Raw genomic sequence first — 19,007 nt, 5'->3', positions numbered from 1 at the left:
GGAGGCCTCTCTAGCCACGCCGCGCCTCTGTGGTGAGGGGCGGGGCCTGAGCAAAGATGGCGGCGCTCGCGGCTGCGGCGGAGCCCCAGGCGTCCGGGGGTCCTCGGCCCCCCGTGTGCCTCTTGGTGTTGGGGATGGCGGGATCCGGGAAAACCACCTTTGTCCAGGTGACGCACACTGCGCGGGCGGGGTAGGGCAGCGCGAGAGGTGGTGGCGGGCAGAAGGCCAGGGAGAAAGCGACGGAAGTCCGTGGGGAGTTGGAGGACACCGGCGCGTGGTTTTCAGGGACTTCACCGAACTCCGGCTGCTTCGTGGGCTGAGGCATAGCGGACCCGCGCCTGTGTTCATTGAAGCCCTCTTCTGTGCACACTTGGTTCGACTTACCACGTTGTGTTGGAACTGTTTGCTGGGGAAGTTGCCAGCCTCTCGAAGGCAGACTCACAAGGCATGGAGTAGATAGATTCGGTGTTAACCCATTGGGTTTCGGTGAAGATTTGCGAAAAAAGTTATTTCTGGGGCCCCTCTCATGTTCCAGGCATGGGGGATACGGAGAAAATGCGGTTGACAAGGTTTTTACTTTCATGGAGGAGATAGAAAGATACTCGCCATATGGGTTTGCAATACAAGTTAATAAGTGGGCAAGAGTAGGGGAGGCTCTGTCAGGTGAGTGATAAGGAAAAGTAGCGTTTGAGCCGAGATTTGATGTTGGAAGCAGGGTGGATATTTCGGGTGGCTGGAGGGCGGTGGGTGAAGGAGTGGAAATGCCCTTCCTGATCACCCCCTCCTCCTCTCCCTCCCCCTCCCATCTTCCTGTCTGCAGCGGCTCACTGGGCACTTGCACAGCCAAGGTTCCCCGCCCTATGTGATCAATCTGGACCCGGCTGTGCACGAAGTCCCCTTTCCTGCCAACATTGGTGAGTACACTGTGCCCTAACGCAGAGAGGGGAACGCCTCCAGCCTGCCAGTCTTCAGGGACTTTTTTTATTTTCTGAACTTCGTACTTTTATCTCTCTTGGATGTTCTTCAGTCCCTAAACAGGCTTCTTTATAAAACATTCTCCTTTTTAAACACTGGCCTTTATCTAACGCCCAGGCTAAAGCTAGGAGCCAGGAACTCCATGCTGGCCTCCCATGTGGTGGCGGGGACCTAAGTGCTTGAGCCATCATCTGCTACCTTTTAGGTTGCTCATTAGCAGGAAACTGGATTGGAGGTAGAGGTGGGACTTGATCCCAGGCCCTTCCATATGGGGGGTACTTCCATATGTAGCACAGTCCCTTACCTGCTGCCCCACAGTGCCTGTGTCCCCCACCCCCAAGCTTTTTATACCCCAAATACAATAAAAGACCACATATTAAGAGGCAGAGATCATGGGGCTGGTACCGTGGCTCACTTGGTTAATCCTCCACCTGCGGCGCAGGCATCCCATTTGGGTACTGGGTTCTAGTCCCGGTTGCTCCTCTTCCATTCCAGCTCTCTGCTGTGGCCCGGGAGGGCAGTGGAGGATGGCCCAAGTGCTTGGGCCCCTGCACTTGTGTGGGAGACCAGGAGGAAGCACCTGGCTCCTGGCTTAGGATCAGCGCTGTGAACCAACGGCCAAGGAAGACCTTTCTCTGTGTCTCTCTCTCTCACTTTCCACTCTGCCTGTAAAAAAAAAAAAAAAAAAAAAAAAAAAGTTGATGGCAGAAGTCTACAGACGGATGGATAGGTTAAGTAGATTTTACTAGACAGATTTAAACCCACCCACCCTCCCTCTTTAATCTGAGAGACAGAGACAGACAGAGCTCCCATCTGCCAGCTCACTTTTAAATGCCTGCAAGGGTGAGTGAGCCGGCAGATGGAACTTCTCTCGCTTTCTCTCTCTCCCTCTTTCTCTGTAGCTCCACCTTTCAAATGAATTTTTTTAAGTAAATGCCTGCAGGGGCCTAGGATCAGGTGCCAACGCCAGGACCCAGGAATCAGTCCAGGTCTCCCACCTGATGGCAAGGCCAACACCGGTACCTCCCAGAGCGCCTGCCAGCAGGAAGCTGGAATCGGGCATGGAGCAAGGGTCTGCACGCCAGCACTCCGACATGGGACACAGGTGTCCCAACTGGTGGCCTAACCACTAGGCCAAGCATCCACCTCTTAATTCCTTTTTAAAAACTTTCTCTGTGTCACATTTTTCATCAGTGTGCAATTAGTAAGACACAAGCTTTAAAATTTTAGCCCTCTTTTTCCGTACAGTCACTAATGATTTAAGTTGTGTAGAACTTCCACCTTGTCTCAGACATTCCTCCCATAACTTGAGAGCTCCCAGCTCTCATTCTTCAAGGCTGATTTTCGTTTCTTGCTGGTAAGGAAGATGCTGATGGAAAACTTTTTACCCTTCTGATTTTTTTTTCCCTCACAGTCTCGCTTCTTTCTTCTATAGAAATTCAGTGATCTTAGGTGCAAACTTCAGAGAACAGTGTGAAAAGTAACTCAGATACCGAGAGAGAAACTTACTTTTTCCCTCAGTGGAAACAGAGATGACTTGAGAAGGCTCTTGGCTCAGGACATTAAGGGCGGTGGGGTGGGTGTCAAATCATATTGTTATGTATTAAATGCAATTATTTTGCCCCCCCCCTCAGATATTCGTGACACTGTGAAGTATAAAGAAGTCATGAAACAGTATCCTTTGCTATATCTACTTCAGTGTTGTCTCGCGGCTGGCTAGTTTCTGTCTGTGTGGTGTTTTTGCCTTTCCTTGTGAAAGACACAAAAACATAGATTGTGCCTTGAATAATTTTCATTATAAATTTCATAATTTATTAGGAGTATGCAAGGTGAATGTGGAAGAGATGTTGTAGGTTATCGGAAACACTGTTTCCACTTCTGGTTTCAGCTTTCTTACCATCTCCACAGACTGCAGGTGGCTGTAGAGACTAGGCAGAATGAAAGGTGAGATGGCAGCTGCCTGGGTGCTCAAGGTAGCATTGCCTTCGAGGCTGCATCCATTGAATAGCACCTCTTCAGATCAGGAAGCTCAGACATGAGTGTGTGTAGCTGGATTAATTGTTAGTACATTGCTGTGTGAAATGTGTGCTCTCCCTGTATATGAGTCAAGGTAGGAGAACTTACATGGTCAGCAGCTTGCTTGATTAGTGAGGATCAGAGCCAGAAGGGTTATGTAGATTATCTTGATGGCTGATGCCGGCAGCCTGCCACTGCCTGATGCATCTCTGTTGTATTTGGGTTACTTTGCTTCTCTCTCTGCCTAGTCATCCCTAAAATGGGAAATGAATGAAGACCTTCATAGCGAATGTTTCCCTGTCAAGGATTAGGTTGCCAAAATCCATTAGTGGAATACTGACAACTTGGTGCTGTTTGTGTGAGTGATCCTCTAGATATGAGTTTTGTAATATAACCTGTAAGCTGTTTAAGTCCTCAGCTTAATGTCTAGATACGGACTTGGGCCCAACGGCGGTATAGTGACCTCACTTAATCTCTTTGCTACCAGATTTGATCAGGTATGTTTATCTTTACGTATGTATACAGGGCTGTGTAAAAACCTGTGGTTGTTACATGCCTTAACTTAAATATTGGTAAAGAAGGAAGCAAGCTGAACATAAATATAGGAAATAGGCATTGACCTGTAACTGGCTTGTGTTAATGCTGTGTTATCCTGAAGATGGGATGGGGGACAGGTGAGTGGGATGGCCTAGAAGGCCTGGAATGGAAAATAATGGGGCTTTTTACTTGTGATAAATGCTTGCCTCCTTTAGGTTTTCTCTGTGATCTACATCCATAAGTTTGTTGGATAATAATTAGTTTTTGACTGTGGTATCAGTCCATGAGACAGTCTATTAATATTTGACCAAAGCATCAGAATGTGTGACTTGATAGTGATAGAAAAAATCCCAAGCTTTTCAGGTATGTGTGCTGCCCCAGGAAGCTGTGGTGCTGCTGATGTGGCTGTGCTGCTTAAGTTGTTTTTTTTTGTTTGTTTGTTTAAGATTTTATCTATTTATTTGAGAGGTAGAGTTACAGACAGTGAGAGGGAGAGACAGAGAGAAAGGTCTTCCTTCCATTGGTTGATTCACTCCCCAAATGGATGCAATAGCTGGAGCTGTGCTGATCTGAAGCCAGGAGCCAGGTGCTTCTTCCTAGTCTCCCACGTGGGTACAGGGGCCCAAGCACTTGGGCCATCTTCTACTGCTTTCCCAGACCAGAGCAAAGAGCTGGATTGGAAGAGGAGCAGTCGTGACTAGAACCAGTGCCCATATGGGATGCCGGTGCCGCAGGCAGAAGATTAACCTACTGTGCCATGGTACCGGCCCTGCTGCTTAAGTTCTTAAGATTGAGGACATAGATTGAGCAGGTGATGGTTTCTGTGAGGCATGCTACCCTAGAGAGGGCCCCGTGATTTTGTATTGAAATCAGATCCGGTTTTAATTGGCATCTTTTTCTTTTAGGTGATGAAATTTATCGAGAAGGCCCAGAACATGTCTAAGTAAGTGCCTTCAGGTCCACCCCTCTCTATTACTCTGTAGTTGTACATTTCTAGGCTTTTTGGAGGATTTGGGATAACAGCAAGCTCTGAAAGCTTGCAGATTGAGATGAAACCACTAGAAGTGTTGCTGTGGATTCGTTCTGAGAGGAGGAGTGTGGTGGGGGCAAGAGGCGTGGAGTCCCCACATAGACCCCGGGAGTTGGGTGAAAGCAGTCCTGAGGCAAGCAGCCTGTAGATTCTTTTATTTCAGTTGGTACAGCAGCTTATGTAGCCAAGGCAGTCAATCCGGTCAAGGGGTGGTCTATGCCCTAACCAATCACAGCCTGTTGCCAGGCAGTTTCCAAAGCCATCCAATCACAGCCTGTTGCCAGTCAGGCTCTGTTGCCATATGGTTTCCGAAACCATCCAATCACAGCCTGTTGCCAGGCAGTTTCTGTTACCAGCAGCCATCTTGGCATGGCCTTCTCATTCCACCGCGTAGAAGTGAGATGGCCAAGAATATCATTTGGGTGCTGTACATTGTAGAAGTGAATTTGCTGTTATCAACCCCTAAGTTTTTTTGGGACGTGCTTTGAGACTTTGTCTGCCTGCCTTCTCCTAGGAAGCCATATTTGTTGACATTTAAGCATTTGTAGACTTTTCTAGCCCTTGTTTAAATACATGATTCAGAGAAATAATTTTCTAATTTAGAAAGTACTGAAATACAACAGAATATTTATTCTTCATATATTATGCATAGTTAACTGTTGTTAATAGGTTTTCTTTTTTAAAAAAAATAATTTTACTGTTTTATAATAAGAGGTATATGCTGATTAAAGAATTCAAACCAGGCATAATTAAGAGATGAAACTGTCACTGACTCCCACTAGGGACAACTATTATTATTCAGTGACTAGCATTCCACATGTATTTTATAAAAGATTATACTACAGGGTGTTTTTTTTTTATTATTTTTTTATTTTTTGATAGGCAGAGTGGACAGTGAAAGAGACAGAGAGAAAGGTCTTCTTTCTCCATTGGTTCACCCTCCAATGGCCGCTGCGGCCGGCGCACCACGCTGATCTGAAGCCAGGCACCAGGTGCTTCTCCTGGTCTCCCATGCGGGTACAGGGCCCAAGGACTTGGGCCATCCTCCACTGCACTCCCAGGCCACAGCAGAGAGCTGGCCTGGAAGAGGAGCAATCGGGACAGAATCTGGTGCCCCGACTGGGACTAGAACCCGGTGTGCTGGCGCCGCAGTCGGAGGATTAGCCTTTTGAGCTGCGGCGCTGGCCACTACAGGTGTTTTTTAAAAGATAATAGCTTTGCCGGCGCCGCGGCTCAACAGGCTAATCCGCCTTGCGGCGCCGGCACACTGGGTTCTAGTCCTGGTCAGGGCGCCGGATTCTGTCCCGGTTGCCCTTCTTCCAGGCCAGCTCTCTGCTGTGGCCAGGGAGTGCAGTGGAGGATGGCCCAGGTGCTTGGGCCCAGCACCCCATGGGAGACCAGGAGAAGCACCTGGCTCCTGCCTTTGGATCAGCGCGGTGCGCCGGCCGCGGCGGCCATTGGAGGGTGAACCAACGGCCAAGGAAGACCTTTCTCTGTGTCTCTCTCTCACTGTCCACTCTGCCTGTCAAAAAAAAAAAAAAAGAAAATTGCTCTGTACTGAATATTTATAGACCTTTTTTTATTCCCTAAACAATACAACAATTATTTATATAGCATTTACCTTCTAATAGGAGTTGTAACTAATCTAGAGATGACTTAAAGTGTACAACAGAATGCGTATAGGTTATTTGCAGATAAGTGCCACTTTATATAGAAGGAACTTGAGTATTGCCAGATTTTGATGTCCTAGAGGGTAGTCTCTGGACTCAGTCTCCCGAGGACACTGAAGGACTAGTATATTCACAGGGTTGTGTATTGATCACCACTATCTAATTTCAGAATATTTTCATGAACTCCAAAAGAAATTCCATATTCGTTAGTCGTCATCATTGATTTCCCTTCCCTTCAGCCCTTAATGATTACCCCATTTTCATTGCTACCAACAACAGAGTTCTCCACAGCGTTACCAGTGCTTGCTGCTGTCCTTGTTTTCGATGATGGCCATTGCAGTGGGCGTGAAGCAGTATGTCGTGGTTTTCATTTATAGTTCCTTAGTGACTCATGAGGTTGAGCATCTTTGCATGTATTTATGGGTTACTGGTGTTATTTTGGAGAAAGTCTTAAAATTCTTTGCCCATTTTAACAGATAGTGTTACTGAAATATAATTCACTCACCATAAAAGTTACCCATATAAAGTGTACAGTGGCTTTTAGTGTATTCCAAGAATTGTGCAACCACCTCTATAGTTAGTTTTAGAACATTTTTATCCCCTCAAGAGAAATCCCATATTTCTCAGCTTAGCACACCCATATCCCTCTGTTAACTTTCCCCTTCCCCAACCCTAAGCAATGAGATGGTTTCCCAAGAGATTTACAGTCTGAGTTTGCTTGGCTTTCATTTTTAATTCAGTGTTTCTCTACGATTATTACCGTTTTCCCTGTGACCGTCTACCACAATTCCTGGTCTGCTGTTCTTGCCTATTAGCATAAATTTTGAACGTTGAACAAAGGCTAGTGTAAGGGCAATGGGAGAAAGTTAGACTTGGCAGTGCGCAGCGGTTATTTGAGCCTTGCGTAAACAGGTACTTAGTGTTTTCAGTGATGGAATATCTTTTAGCATGGTGTAAGAGTAACTTCTTTCATGGTCTTTTTTGACAGATATGTCTTGATTGACACACCTGGACAGATTGAAGTATTCACCTGGTCAGCCTCTGGAACAATCATTACTGAGGCCCTGGTCAGTATTCTTGAACTTGTTTCTTAGTGCAGCTGGAGGGCTAGACTGGCTTTGCTTCTTTTTTATTGTCATATTAACATGGGAGGGAGTTGTAGACGCTCTGCACACTCTTCCTAAAGTGGTTTTCTCTTGATAAAGAAGATTGGAAAAGAGTTTGGACAAGGCGTGAGTCCTCTGACCAAGGCTTTGGTTATTTGGTGGCTTTAGGCATCCTCATTTCCAACAGTTGTCATCTACGTGATGGACACATCGCGAAGTACTAACCCAGTGACCTTCATGTCCAACATGCTCTATGCCTGCAGGTAATTGATTCTTGGTGGACATGGTATTCCATCAAGGTGTGAGGCCTCGTTCTTGCTTTTCTTCCTTTTGCTTTTGAGACCTGGTTGTTTACCCCTGGATTTGTGCTTATTCAGATTTGCCATCTCTTTAGTGGCTATGTGTTGGGGGAAGTCAGAGGAGAAAAGAGGCCCCGGAGCTGTTGGCATTCTCCCGGCACCTTCTCATATTCTTCCCTTGCTGTTACGAGTATGAACCTGTGGGAGTCGCTCCCAGTTGAATGAAATCCAAGTCTGAATAAAAGAGAACCCTCTAGCCTAAATACTATCTTTGCATGTTATGATAGAATGAAATTTAATGAGATAAACTATGAATAAATGAACTATGAATAAAAAGATTTATACATAATTATAAAATGCACAGGTTTACCCCAAATATGGTGCCATTAGAAGAGGAAGGATGTGTCTCACTAGACAGTGTTGGTGCATTAAGACTGAGGAATAGGGGCTGGCGCTGTGGCATAGTGGGTAAAGCCGCTGCCTGCAGTGCCAGCATCTCTGTCTTATAACTCTTGTCTTTGAAATAAATAGAATAATTCTTTTTTAATTTTTTTTCTTTTTTGCTTATTTATTTGACAGGTAGAATTATAGACAGTGAGAGAGAGAGACAGAGAGAAAAGTCTTCCTTCCGTTGGTTCATTCTCCAAATGGCTGTTATGGCTGGCACTGTACCAATCCAAAGCCAGGAGCCAGGTGCTTCTCCTGGTGTCCCATGCAGGTGCAGGGCCCAAGCACTTGGGCCATCCTCCACTGCCTTCCCTGGCCACAGCAGAGAGCTGGACTGGAAGAGGGGCAACCTCTAGCCAGCCTAGAACCCGGCGCCCATATGGGATGCCAGTGTCACAAGGCAGGGGATTAACCAAGTGAGCCACGGCACCGGCCCCAAGAATAATAATTTTTTTTTTTAAAGAAGGATTGAAGGAGATAATACGTATAAAAGTGATTGGCAAAGTACCCAGACTATTATCAGTATTCATTAAATATTCAATTTGCCCCCTGAAAAAGGCAATTATTTTTAAGAAGCAAAACAAAAAACAGGATCAGTGTCAAAGCACTATTACCCCAAGGTGGTGAGAGCGTGTGTTGTTTGCTTGGTGATGGTGGTAGTTATTCTCTTGGGAGAGAACACGTGAGTGCCATGTGAAAATGGATACCTAATTCTTTTACAGTCTGAAGCCCTTCCCTTCTCTTTACTTAGTAGGCTGCCACTGGGCAAGACAGAGTTTTGACTAATAATGTTTGGTGTTTGGTTTTCAGCATCCTGTACAAAACCAAGCTGCCGTTCATTGTGGTCATGAATAAAGTAAGTAGACTCTTCTGTTCCTACTCAGCATTGTGTTTGCATCAGAACCTAGTGGCTGTTGGGAAGTGTTGGAGTGAGAACGATCATTTCTGGTGCTGGAGAGTTCAGAAATCATGGACACTTCCAGGAAACGGATTTAAGCAACGAATTTTGGCACGGAGTAGCCCCTCAAGTGTCATGTACGGGCTATTGGAGGTGGCAGTTCATAAAAACAAACTAGAACTTCCTCGTGGGTTATTGAAATGGAGAATGAAATAGGGGAAGCAGAGAGAAAACACGTGGAGGTTATGCTCTTTGCTATTTCCACTTAATTGAAAAATTAATTCTTTGCCATTGTTAAATACCTGACCTCCTCTCTGATTGCTGATAGTTGAGTTTTCTCTGATGCAGACTGACATCATTGATCACAGCTTTGCAGTGGAGTGGATGCAGGATTTTGAGGCTTTCCAAGATGCCTTGAATCAAGAGACTACATATGTCAGTAACCTGACTCGTTCAATGAGCCTGGTGCTAGATGAATTCTACAGCTCACTCCGGGTAAGCTCTTTCTCCTGCTCACATTGTCCACAGGACTGGCTTTGACTCTGGCTTGGGAAGGAAGTTCATTACTTTCTGAAAAGTAACTTTTAGAGCATTGCTTATTAAAACTATGGAGGTGGGGTAGGTGTTTGGCTTAGTGGTTAAGATGCTGTTAGGGTTGCCTGTGTCCTATATATCAGAGCGTCTGGGTTCAGGTCCCTGCTCCACTACTGATTCGAGCTTCCTGCTGGTGTGCACCCTGGGAAGCAGCAGATGGTCGCCTAAGTATTTCCATCCCTGCCACCCACATGGGAGACCCAGATTGAGTTCCCAGGTCCCAGCTTCAGCCTGGCCCAGCCCCCAGTTGGTGGCAGCATTTGGAATGGGAGATCTGTCTGTCTCTTTGTTTTTCAAATCAATGATAATAATAACAGAAAAACTGTAGAAATTTACAAGATAAATAAGGTAGGGTCCCACTTTTGGAGTTTATGGTCCAGTTAGAGAAGGTTGCATGCAGGAGTGAAACATGATAGAAGCATAGTGGTGAGTATCTTAGGAAAGATTGGGAGTTGAGTCTGATGGTTGTGAGGGAACAGATCAAAAGGAGGGGATTTGGAGAGCATAGTGTTAGAGGTATCTTTTGGAGGAAGGATCAAAGATTTCCCTAAACAAAAATGGGTGCAGGTTGCAGGGAGTATGTTTATTGTCAAAGCAGAGGTATAGAGAGAACAGAGTGTGATTTGGTCTGGTTTGTTAGGGACTAGATAATAAGTCCTGTGGCTTGTTTGGTTCTAGTTATCTTTCTCGTTTTCGACTTTTTGAGTAGGTATGCTGTTTTGCTCTGCTTTAGCTTGGCTTTTTGCTGGAGACTTCGTAATGTATCTAAACCTCTTTTATGAAGATATTATGATATTTGAACAAAATGTACACCATTTAAAAATAACAGCATCCTCTGTGGCAGGTGGTGGGCGTCTCCTCTGTCCTGGGCACTGGCTTGGATGAACTCTTCGTGCACGTCACCAGTGCTGCTGAGGAGTATGAGAGGTGAGGACAAAGGAGAGTCCACCAGTGACATTCATAGTGACCCTTAGTTCTGGTATGAGAGCAGTTTTGCCAGGCAAAGCATTTAGGTTTGCACTATTTTCTTATGTATACTGGATCTGACCACACTAGGGGTAACAAGTCCCTATTAACTTAAAAAAAAAAAAAAAAAAAAAAAAAAAAAAAAGAAGTGGAAGTATATAATGTTAGAGAACAGGGATCATACAGGTTTTTCTGTACAGAGCCAGGTAACAGATACGTTAGGCTTTGTGGCTACCTGCTTACTCCTGCCATTATAGGGCAGAAGCATCCATAGACAGTTCACAAACAAACGATCGTGACTGTGTTCCAGTAAAACTGACTTACAAGACAGGCAGTGGGCTGGACTTGGTGTGAGGTCCCTGCGAGGGCTATTTGTGAAAATACATGTAAGGGACTCAGCAGGATTGCTGACACATAGGAAGCACATTTCACAGTAAGCAGCTGTAACCTCGCCATTATTAGCACTGCATTCCTTTTGCTTGAAGGGCATGGCCTGACGGCTGCTTATTAGCATACACTTCATATTTTGTAAGATCCTAACAGCTGCATCGAGGTTTTAGATTCTCTTGATTTTGGCTCATCAGATAAGGATTCTTTTGTGTTATCAGAGCCTCAGGATAGGCTTTCTGTACCTTTTGATGGTTGGCACTTGGTTAAACCGTTTAATTCTATATTGGACTTCTAAGCTCTAGCAGCCCATCTTTGATTCATCTCAAAGTGAGTGATGAACTCATCCGTCATGGCCTCTCCACTTTTTATCTTTTCAGCCCAGCAGTGGGGATTTGGTCCCCTGCCTGGTTTCACAGTGGGGCAGGCACTGGCTTTAGATTCCACAGGGGAAGACTCCCAGTGACTAAGACTTGTTAGATCTGATGTCCAGTGAAGTAAGATCTTAGGAAAACAGAACTGGTGGGGTGGGCGGGATAGATTATTAGACAAAGGAATTTAGGAAGTGTTTCTCTTTCCAGGGAGTATCGTCCTGAATATGAGCGTCTAAAGAAATCATTGGTAAGAAAGGGGGCAGTTTGTATACTTTAGAGCCATTAAGAAAACAGTTTTAATCCTGTGAACACTGATGCTTTTTGTTTTGACTATCAGTATATCTTATATGTATTTTTAAATTTTTCCCATCTGTACTGAGGTCTTACGGACAAAATGTCATTTTATCTCAAATACTTGTTAAATTAAATTTGTGTGTTTTTATCTGGATGCAGTAAGGCTCCTTAATTATTTTTATTCTCTTTGTATTTGAATTTTCAAAGTTCAGATTTTCCTATTATATGTGCTAAGCCCTTCTTATGCTCCAACTCCACTTTTAATCCAAGGTCAACTTATAAAAGTGAGATACAGAATTTTGTTAAAGAATTCTTACCAGATAATCAGATGTCCTGCCCACAGAGCCTTTGCTGGGTCCTGCAGGCCAAGGCACACTGCCATGTCTACTTGGTGTTCTATGTGCGATTTCTGAGTTCTCTAACCCAGGCTGCAGAGCCCTGCAGTCTGGGCTTCTGCTGTAATCTGGGCCAATGCTGCACGGCGTTTGTGTCCCCTTGTCAGCCATTCTTTATCTTCCTTGATCTTTAAGTAACCTGTAATATTTGTGCAATTCCTCATCTCTACTTAAAAGTCCAGCATCTAATTTGGGCCTTGTTTTTGGAATACAGTGTCATTTTTCTCCATATACAGGCCAGTGCACAGAGCCAGCAGCAAAAGGAGCAGCTGGAACGCCTTCGGAAAGATATGGGCTCTGTGGCCTTGGACACAGGAGCTGCCAAAGGTATTGGAAGGTGTTTTGGTGTTGGAACTAAGAGGGGGATAAATACACTTATGTCCACTTAGCTGGAGTATGTTTATCTGTGAGAGGATAAAGAAAATGTGGTTTTATACACACACATATGTACATATGGATACAAACCTCTAGAAAAACTGTACACAACTATACTACTTTGAGTTCCTCCTTCAGGTAGTTTCTGCTACACCAAGATACTTGATGTCTGCTGTCTTAACATTTTTAACGCCCTTACCCCCTACTCCCTTTTCTTTATTTTGTTCTGATTTCAGATTTACTTCAAAAGTGGCACAGTGGTACATAGAATGGCCATGGCCAAATATTGTTTGAGCATAGTCCCAAAATGTTCATGTTCTACCACACTTACTTATTCCTTTTTTTATTACAAAAATCATCTTTTTTATTTAGCTTACAAAGTAATTTAAATTGAACACATTCAGGCACAGTAGATATTTGACATGAAAAGTAGTTGTATCAGAATAGGCATCAGAAAAATAGCAATTCATCTTAGACAAAGTAACTATAAAATATTTTTTCTGTCCGATCACTTAAGTGTTACAAATCCCGAGAATGTTCCACACTGAACAATTTAGGTCCTACCTTATCATTAAATCTTGCTTAGGAAGTAATCCTTTAAAAAAGACTTTAAGGTACAAATCACCTATGTATTAAGCATGAGTCTTTTATATTTTCCAAAGAGTTTAAACAAATACAGCAAGCAATTACAGTTCAGTGGCTCTTAAAACAGCTATTAGTCAGGTTCAAGGACACACTGTTCCACAATTTCCCGTTAAATTGGGATTCTCCATTGCAGCTGCCTCTCGCTCTTTGTCATTGATGGACTTGTTGATGTCTTCTGCTGAGTGAGTTCTTTCAGAAATGTGTATCTCCAGCTTATGTTTAAATGGGAACCACCACTGAAGTTTTCCTCTTAAGCACAGCCCAGTAAGACTTGCCAAAGAGCAATCAATGAGCTACTGTTCACGTGAACCTGATAACCACCACATAGTCCTCTTCATTTGTCTGTTGAAACTCCACACCACCTCCATTCTTCCAAAGTATTGGGCTTTTCTGGGTCGTGGATCATTTGAATCAAATCATAAACCTGTAGCGCTTTCCCTTCTGTGACCCGGGGCTGCCAGGCAGCTCCCTGCCGAGGCCTGAGCGTCCCAGGACTGTTCAGCCTCTAGCACAGCCCGGACACCTGCTCCGTCCTCATGCTCAGCCGTCCCTGGTGACTCTGCTGTATTCTTTTCTCTCGTGTGTGTGTGTAAAACACCATTTATTATATAAATGTATATTTTTATGAATCATTTCAAAGTAAGTCACAGGGTGGGTGTTGTGTCACTGTGGGTTAAGCTGCTGCTTGGGACACCCTCACCCCATATCTGAATGCCTGGGATTGAGTCTCGCCCCTATTTCCTACCCAGGATCTTAAATGTGATTCCATGAGCTATGGAGATCATGAAAGTACTTTGTGAACTAAACATCTATGGAAATGTTCAGTAGGGGCCAGTGCTATGGTATAGTGGTTAAGCTGCACTTGCAGCGCCGGCATCCCGTATGGGGTGCCAGTTTGAGCCCTGGCTGCTCCACTTCAGATCCAGCTCCCTGCAAATGCACCTGGGAAAAGGAGTGGAAGATGGTCCAAGCGCTTGGGCCCCTGCACTCATATGGGAGACCCAGAAGCAGCTCCGCATTCCTGGCTTTGGCCTGGCCCAGCCCTGCCCATTGTGGCCACTTGGGGAGTGAACCAGCAGATGGAAGATCGCTGTTTCTCCTCCTCTCTGTGTAACTCTGCCTTTCAAAGAAATAATAATTTTTTAAAATGTTCAGTGATAACTGCTAACAAGACAGAAGAAGTAAGATCTTATGCGTATAATTTATCATGAGCACTTGCATCCTGCCAATTTAGAATCAGAGTCACTTACTGTTTCTGACTCGTGTGTTTGAGGCGGCATACGTACTGATAGGTGTTTCCACCGTAGACAGTCTGTCTCCTGTGCTGGAGCCTTCTGACTTGATTCTGACTCGAGGAACCTTGGATGAAGAGGATGAGGAAGCGGACAGTGATACTGATGACATTGACCACAGAGGTGAGGCTGACTGCGGTGGCTGGGAAGCAGAACAGCACTTACCCTTGCATCGTTTGCTCAGGAGATTCTCCCTGTGAGAGAAGACCTTCAGCGTGCAGCCAGCGACAGGGAGAGAGGAGGTGGTGAATTTCCTCACTGAGCGTTCCCGGCCTTCCTGTGGAAGCGTTAATGCCGAGCGGCTTACACGCCTTGGGTTGCTCTCGTGTCTTCTCATCTTTGGGTGCTAACCAGTGAGAGGAACCTAGGATTTTTGTTTGTTGTTATTAGTTTTTAACCGTACTCAAGGAGTTTTAGCAGAGATCAAAACCATCAGAAAGGACTGAACAGTGCAGGCAGAATAGCTCTGGAAACCTCCTTCCACATAGCGTAGAACTGTGGACTGTGAGGGGATTTAGTTGTTAGCTATGAACAAGAGCAGATCTCGCTTGACTCTTTCGCTGGGTGCTAATTTGTAAATTGTCTCATTTAATCAGATAAATCTGATAAAAAATTGAGATTTGATTTATAAACAGTAAAACTCCCCCCTTTTAAATATATGAGGGTACTTCAAAAAGTTTGTGGAAGGTGAAATTAAAAGAAATTTATTTCAGTGTAAATTTTTTAAACCCATGCACATAAGGGATATTCAGAAAATCCATGAGAAATGTGAATTAGGAAAAACTCTCCATAGATTTCAAAATATTTTCACATCAAAATAAACTTAACTTTTAACTCCATTTTAGATGGACCAAGTACTTGGGCCCTGCACCCCATGGGAGACCAGGATAAGTACCTGGCTCCTGGCTTCGGATCAGCGCGGTACACTGGCCAGCCGCAACGCGCTGGCCACAGCGGCCATTGGAGGGTGAACCAACGGCAAAAGGAAGACCTTTCTCTCTGTCTCTCTCTCACTGTCCACTCTGCCTGTCATAAAAAAAACAAACAAACAAACAAACAAAAAACTTTTAACTCCATCTTTCCACAAACCCTCTTTGGTGTGATGAGTTTAACAAATGTATCCAGTCTTATGATAAGACCATCACAATCAGCATACACAGCACTCATCACCCCTGAAAGTTCCCTCATGATCCCTTGTATTCAGTCCCCTCCCCAGACACAGAGTTCCTAGCAGCCACTGACACAGCTGTTCCTACAGTTACGCCTTTTCCAGAACGTCACATACACGGAAGTCACTCACAGTAGTTAGCTTCTTGCACTGGATTTCTTTCATTTGATATTTTTGCATGTATCAATAGTATTTTTTTATTGCGAAGTAATATTTTCACATGGATGTACCACGGTTTGTTATGCTTTCCTAGCTGATTAACATTTGGGTTGATTTTAAAGGTTAGGAATAAAACTGCTAGGATGGGCAGCTGGTGCAGTGGTTAAGACCCTTCCTAGGACGCCCACATCCCGTATCCGTGGCTGGGTTTGAGTCCTGACTCCATTTCTGATTCCAGATTCCAGCTATTGCGCATGCTGGGAGTTAACAGACACAGACCAAGTCTTTGTGTCCCTGCCACCTACATGGGAACAGGCCCAGTCCTGGCTGTTTTCGGCATCTGGGGAGTGAACGAGCGAATGGAGGATGGATTCTCTCAATTAAATTTAAAATAAAATTTAAAAAATGAACAAAACTGCCATAAACATTCACAAATAGATATTTGTTGTGTTTTCATTTCTCTTTGTTAAAAATACCTACAAATGAGACCTTTTAATTACTACTTTATGAGAGAGGTAGTCTCCCTACTTACAAACAAACTGTACATTTTGGGCAGCATGATAAATAATAGCACGCTTCTGGGCGACATTTCCTTATTGGGAGAAGTGACACTTAGTTTCATAAAAATAATGTATCTTGTTGCTGTGACAGGAGTCTAATCCATTTGTTGTGTAAAAGTTTAAAAAGAATTTCCCTTCTTTTTTTCTTACAGTTACAGAAGAAAGTCATGAAGAGCCAGCATTCCAGAATTTTATGCAAGAATCAATGGCACAGTACTGGAAGAGAAACGACAAATAGGAGACTTTGGGAAACTCCCATTTGCTTCTAGAAGTCCAGAATTTTGGAACTCCAGTTGGAGATGACTGTGAAGGACACTTTTATTCAGACTCGCAGTTTCTCTTAGTAAGGAAATCTTACGGCGCAAATGCAGTCAGGGGTAGAAGCCCCTTGGACCGGGAAGCTAAATGCTGCTTCTCCCTTGGCCTTTCCTTGTTTTTATGCAAGGAAGGATTAACATGCATAGAAGTTCAAGTTTTGTCCTTTGAACTCAAGTACTCTTGCTGCTGATGGATGGGAAGGAACCGGCTTTGCTCGCGACCACTGCAGATCTCCGTTTCGGAGCCGGAGCCGGAGTCGGAGCCGGAGCCTGTGCTTCCCCAGCGTCTTGCCTGCCCTTGACTCTACCCCAGGAGCAGGAATGCAGGAGGGAGGCGTGAGCTTGGCCACAGTGGCAGCGGAGTCTTCTTGGCAACCATTCAATGTTAGTACAAACTGTGCCTCACACTGAAAAGCTCATTATAGCACAGGTTTGGGGGGAAAAGTGGGGAAAACATGATTAATGAAGAATTCTATCGCAATGGTGACTCAGATAAAGACTTTAACTTTATTGTAAGCTGTCTGTCATGATTTCATATTAGAAAACTATTTAATCACAATTAGATTCAATTCTCCTGCTCAACAATGAGGCTTAAAGCCAAATGTCCAAGCCTGTCTCAATACAGAGGTGATGTTTACTAAAATAAAGTTTCCCGTGTACACATAAGCTAGTAACCAGGCACAGAGACAGTCCTGTTTGTATTGAACTTAATGTAAAATATCTCTAGTGATTTATTCAAAGGCCATGGATTTGGGCCAGGTGCTGTTTCATATGCAGCAGTCGTTATAAAGGTTTGTCCCACCTCCACAGTCTTCACAGGATCTTAAAACACAGCATAAGGGCCGGCACCGTGGCTCAATAGGCTAATCCTCCGCCTTGCGGCGCCGGCACACTGGGTTCTAGTCCCGGTCGGGGCGCCGGATCCTGTCCCGGTTGCCCCTCTTCCAAGCCAGCTCTCTGCTATGGCCCGGAGTGCAGTGGAGGATGGCCCAGGTGCTTGGGCCCTGCACCCGCATGGGAGACCAGGAGAAGCACCTGGCTCCTGGCTTTGGATCAGCGTGGTACGCCGGCCGCGGTGGCCATTGGAGGGTTAACCAACGGCAAAAAGGAAGACCTTTCTCTCTCTCTCTCACTGTCCACTCAGCATGTCAAAAAAAAAAAAAAAAAAAAAAAAAAAAACAACAACAAAAAACAAAACAAAACAAAAAAAACACACACATCATAGTTCTCTCAAGGAATTTTATCCCTGCCTAGTCTACCCTCCAACTTGATGGTTCAGAGTGTGGCTTCTGTACCAGCAGCTTTGGTGTCACCTGGGAAATTGTTAAACACATCTCTCAAAACCTGAATCAGAAACTCTGGGCTGGGGCCCAGCAATATTTAAAAAGTTCTCCAGGTAATGCTGGTGCACACTAGTCTGAGAACCACTGTCCCAACTCAGCCTGTGACGCAATACCAGGCCAGGGGACTCTTGGGTACCAATCCTCACGTGATTTGCCTTATTAAAGGGCTCTAATCTTGACCATCTGGTGACTGTTTCCCAATTTATTCTAAAGCAATAAAAGTGTTTTTGTTCTACCATGATGTATTGATTTCAATATTCCATAACTGGCGGGAACCACTGGTCTAAAAATGTGAAATTAAGAGGAAATCACATGCAAAGCCAGACTCAACAGACTTGCTTTTCCTCCGTAGTGCCTGCGTTTCCCTATGCTAAAAAGTTCCCTAGAGGTAAGGACTAAGTCTTAGGTCATCCTTGTGTCCCTTGTAGAGGACCTAGCACATAATAAATATTTGCTAATTGAATGGTTACTTATGGAAACTGCCTAATGACCATCATATTAATATGGGAAAATGAAGACTAGAACAGGAAGTGCTTAGGTAAAAATTACTTGTTAAAGTATAACCTTATTTTGCTATCACATTCATCTTTATTCTCAATGCTTGGGATGCTATATACAGTAATGTACTAATTAAAACTGTCTTATTTTTGGTGTCTATTAAAAGAGTTTAAATTCACAAGACCTGTATTCTACAATAGAAAACCAAACTTGAACAATTAATTTAACATGCTGGCATCCAGTATCAAGGCATAAAGAAAGCTTACATTTGCTAATTGCTCCTGATCTCTCTATTGCTACATAATTTACTTAATAAATACTGATTGAGGTTATCAGATGCCAAGCAGGGTAGGTACTATGATGGACAAGTAACAGCAGTAAAGCTGCTGCAGACACAGTGTAGAGTTGAAAGGCGTGTATTATTATCCTTTCAAAGGCTGCCCATCCAGAGGAGGCACATACGTGGGTGGACCTCTGACAGGAATGGAGTACTCTCGGATGGCCAAGCAGGTACAAGCACAATCCTGTCCTAAACAACTGAAAAAGTACGTGGTAAAATATTTAAAAGTCTGAGTAAGCAGAAATACAACAAAGGGGAGAGGATAGGTGGAGTAAATCTAGAGAAGGAAGAAAAAAATGTGTGGGTGAGATAGGAAAAGGCT

At 44.3% G+C, this 19,007-nt stretch overlaps 1 protein-coding gene across 3 annotated transcripts; it reads left to right on the top strand.

Annotated features, from left to right (window-relative positions):
* Positions 1-10: 10 nt before the first annotated feature.
* GPN1 (GPN-loop GTPase 1) lies at positions 11-18,085 on the top strand. 3 transcript variants are annotated; one of them, XM_070069297.1, is made up of 14 exons: positions 11-167; positions 821-914; positions 2,610-2,649; positions 3,422-3,488; positions 4,434-4,471; positions 7,217-7,295; positions 7,503-7,597; positions 8,891-8,936; positions 9,327-9,473; positions 10,417-10,499; positions 11,507-11,546; positions 12,225-12,315; positions 14,316-14,423; positions 16,340-18,085. In XM_070069297.1, exons 1-14 carry the CDS (start codon positions 57-59, stop codon positions 16,423-16,425), a joined length of 1,125 nt encoding a protein of 374 aa, XP_069925398.1. In that variant the 5' UTR covers positions 11-56; the 3' UTR covers positions 16,426-18,085. The 3 variants fall into 3 exon arrangements, with proteins under 3 accessions (XP_069925398.1, XP_069925399.1, XP_069925400.1); XM_070069298.1 differs by lacking the exon at positions 3,422-3,488 and adding an exon at positions 3,570-3,665 and having other exon boundaries at positions 38-167; XM_070069299.1 differs by lacking the exons at positions 2,610-2,649; positions 3,422-3,488 and having other exon boundaries at positions 38-167.
* Positions 18,086-19,007: the final 922 nt, after the last annotated feature.

This window comes from Oryctolagus cuniculus, chromosome 2 (genome assembly GCF_964237555.1).
Source record: "Oryctolagus cuniculus chromosome 2, mOryCun1.1, whole genome shotgun sequence".
Classification (NCBI taxonomy): Eukaryota; Metazoa; Chordata; class Mammalia; order Lagomorpha; family Leporidae; genus Oryctolagus; species Oryctolagus cuniculus.
The sequence above is the reverse complement of the archived record's forward strand: the minus strand, read 5'-3'. Positions and strand labels throughout refer to the sequence as shown.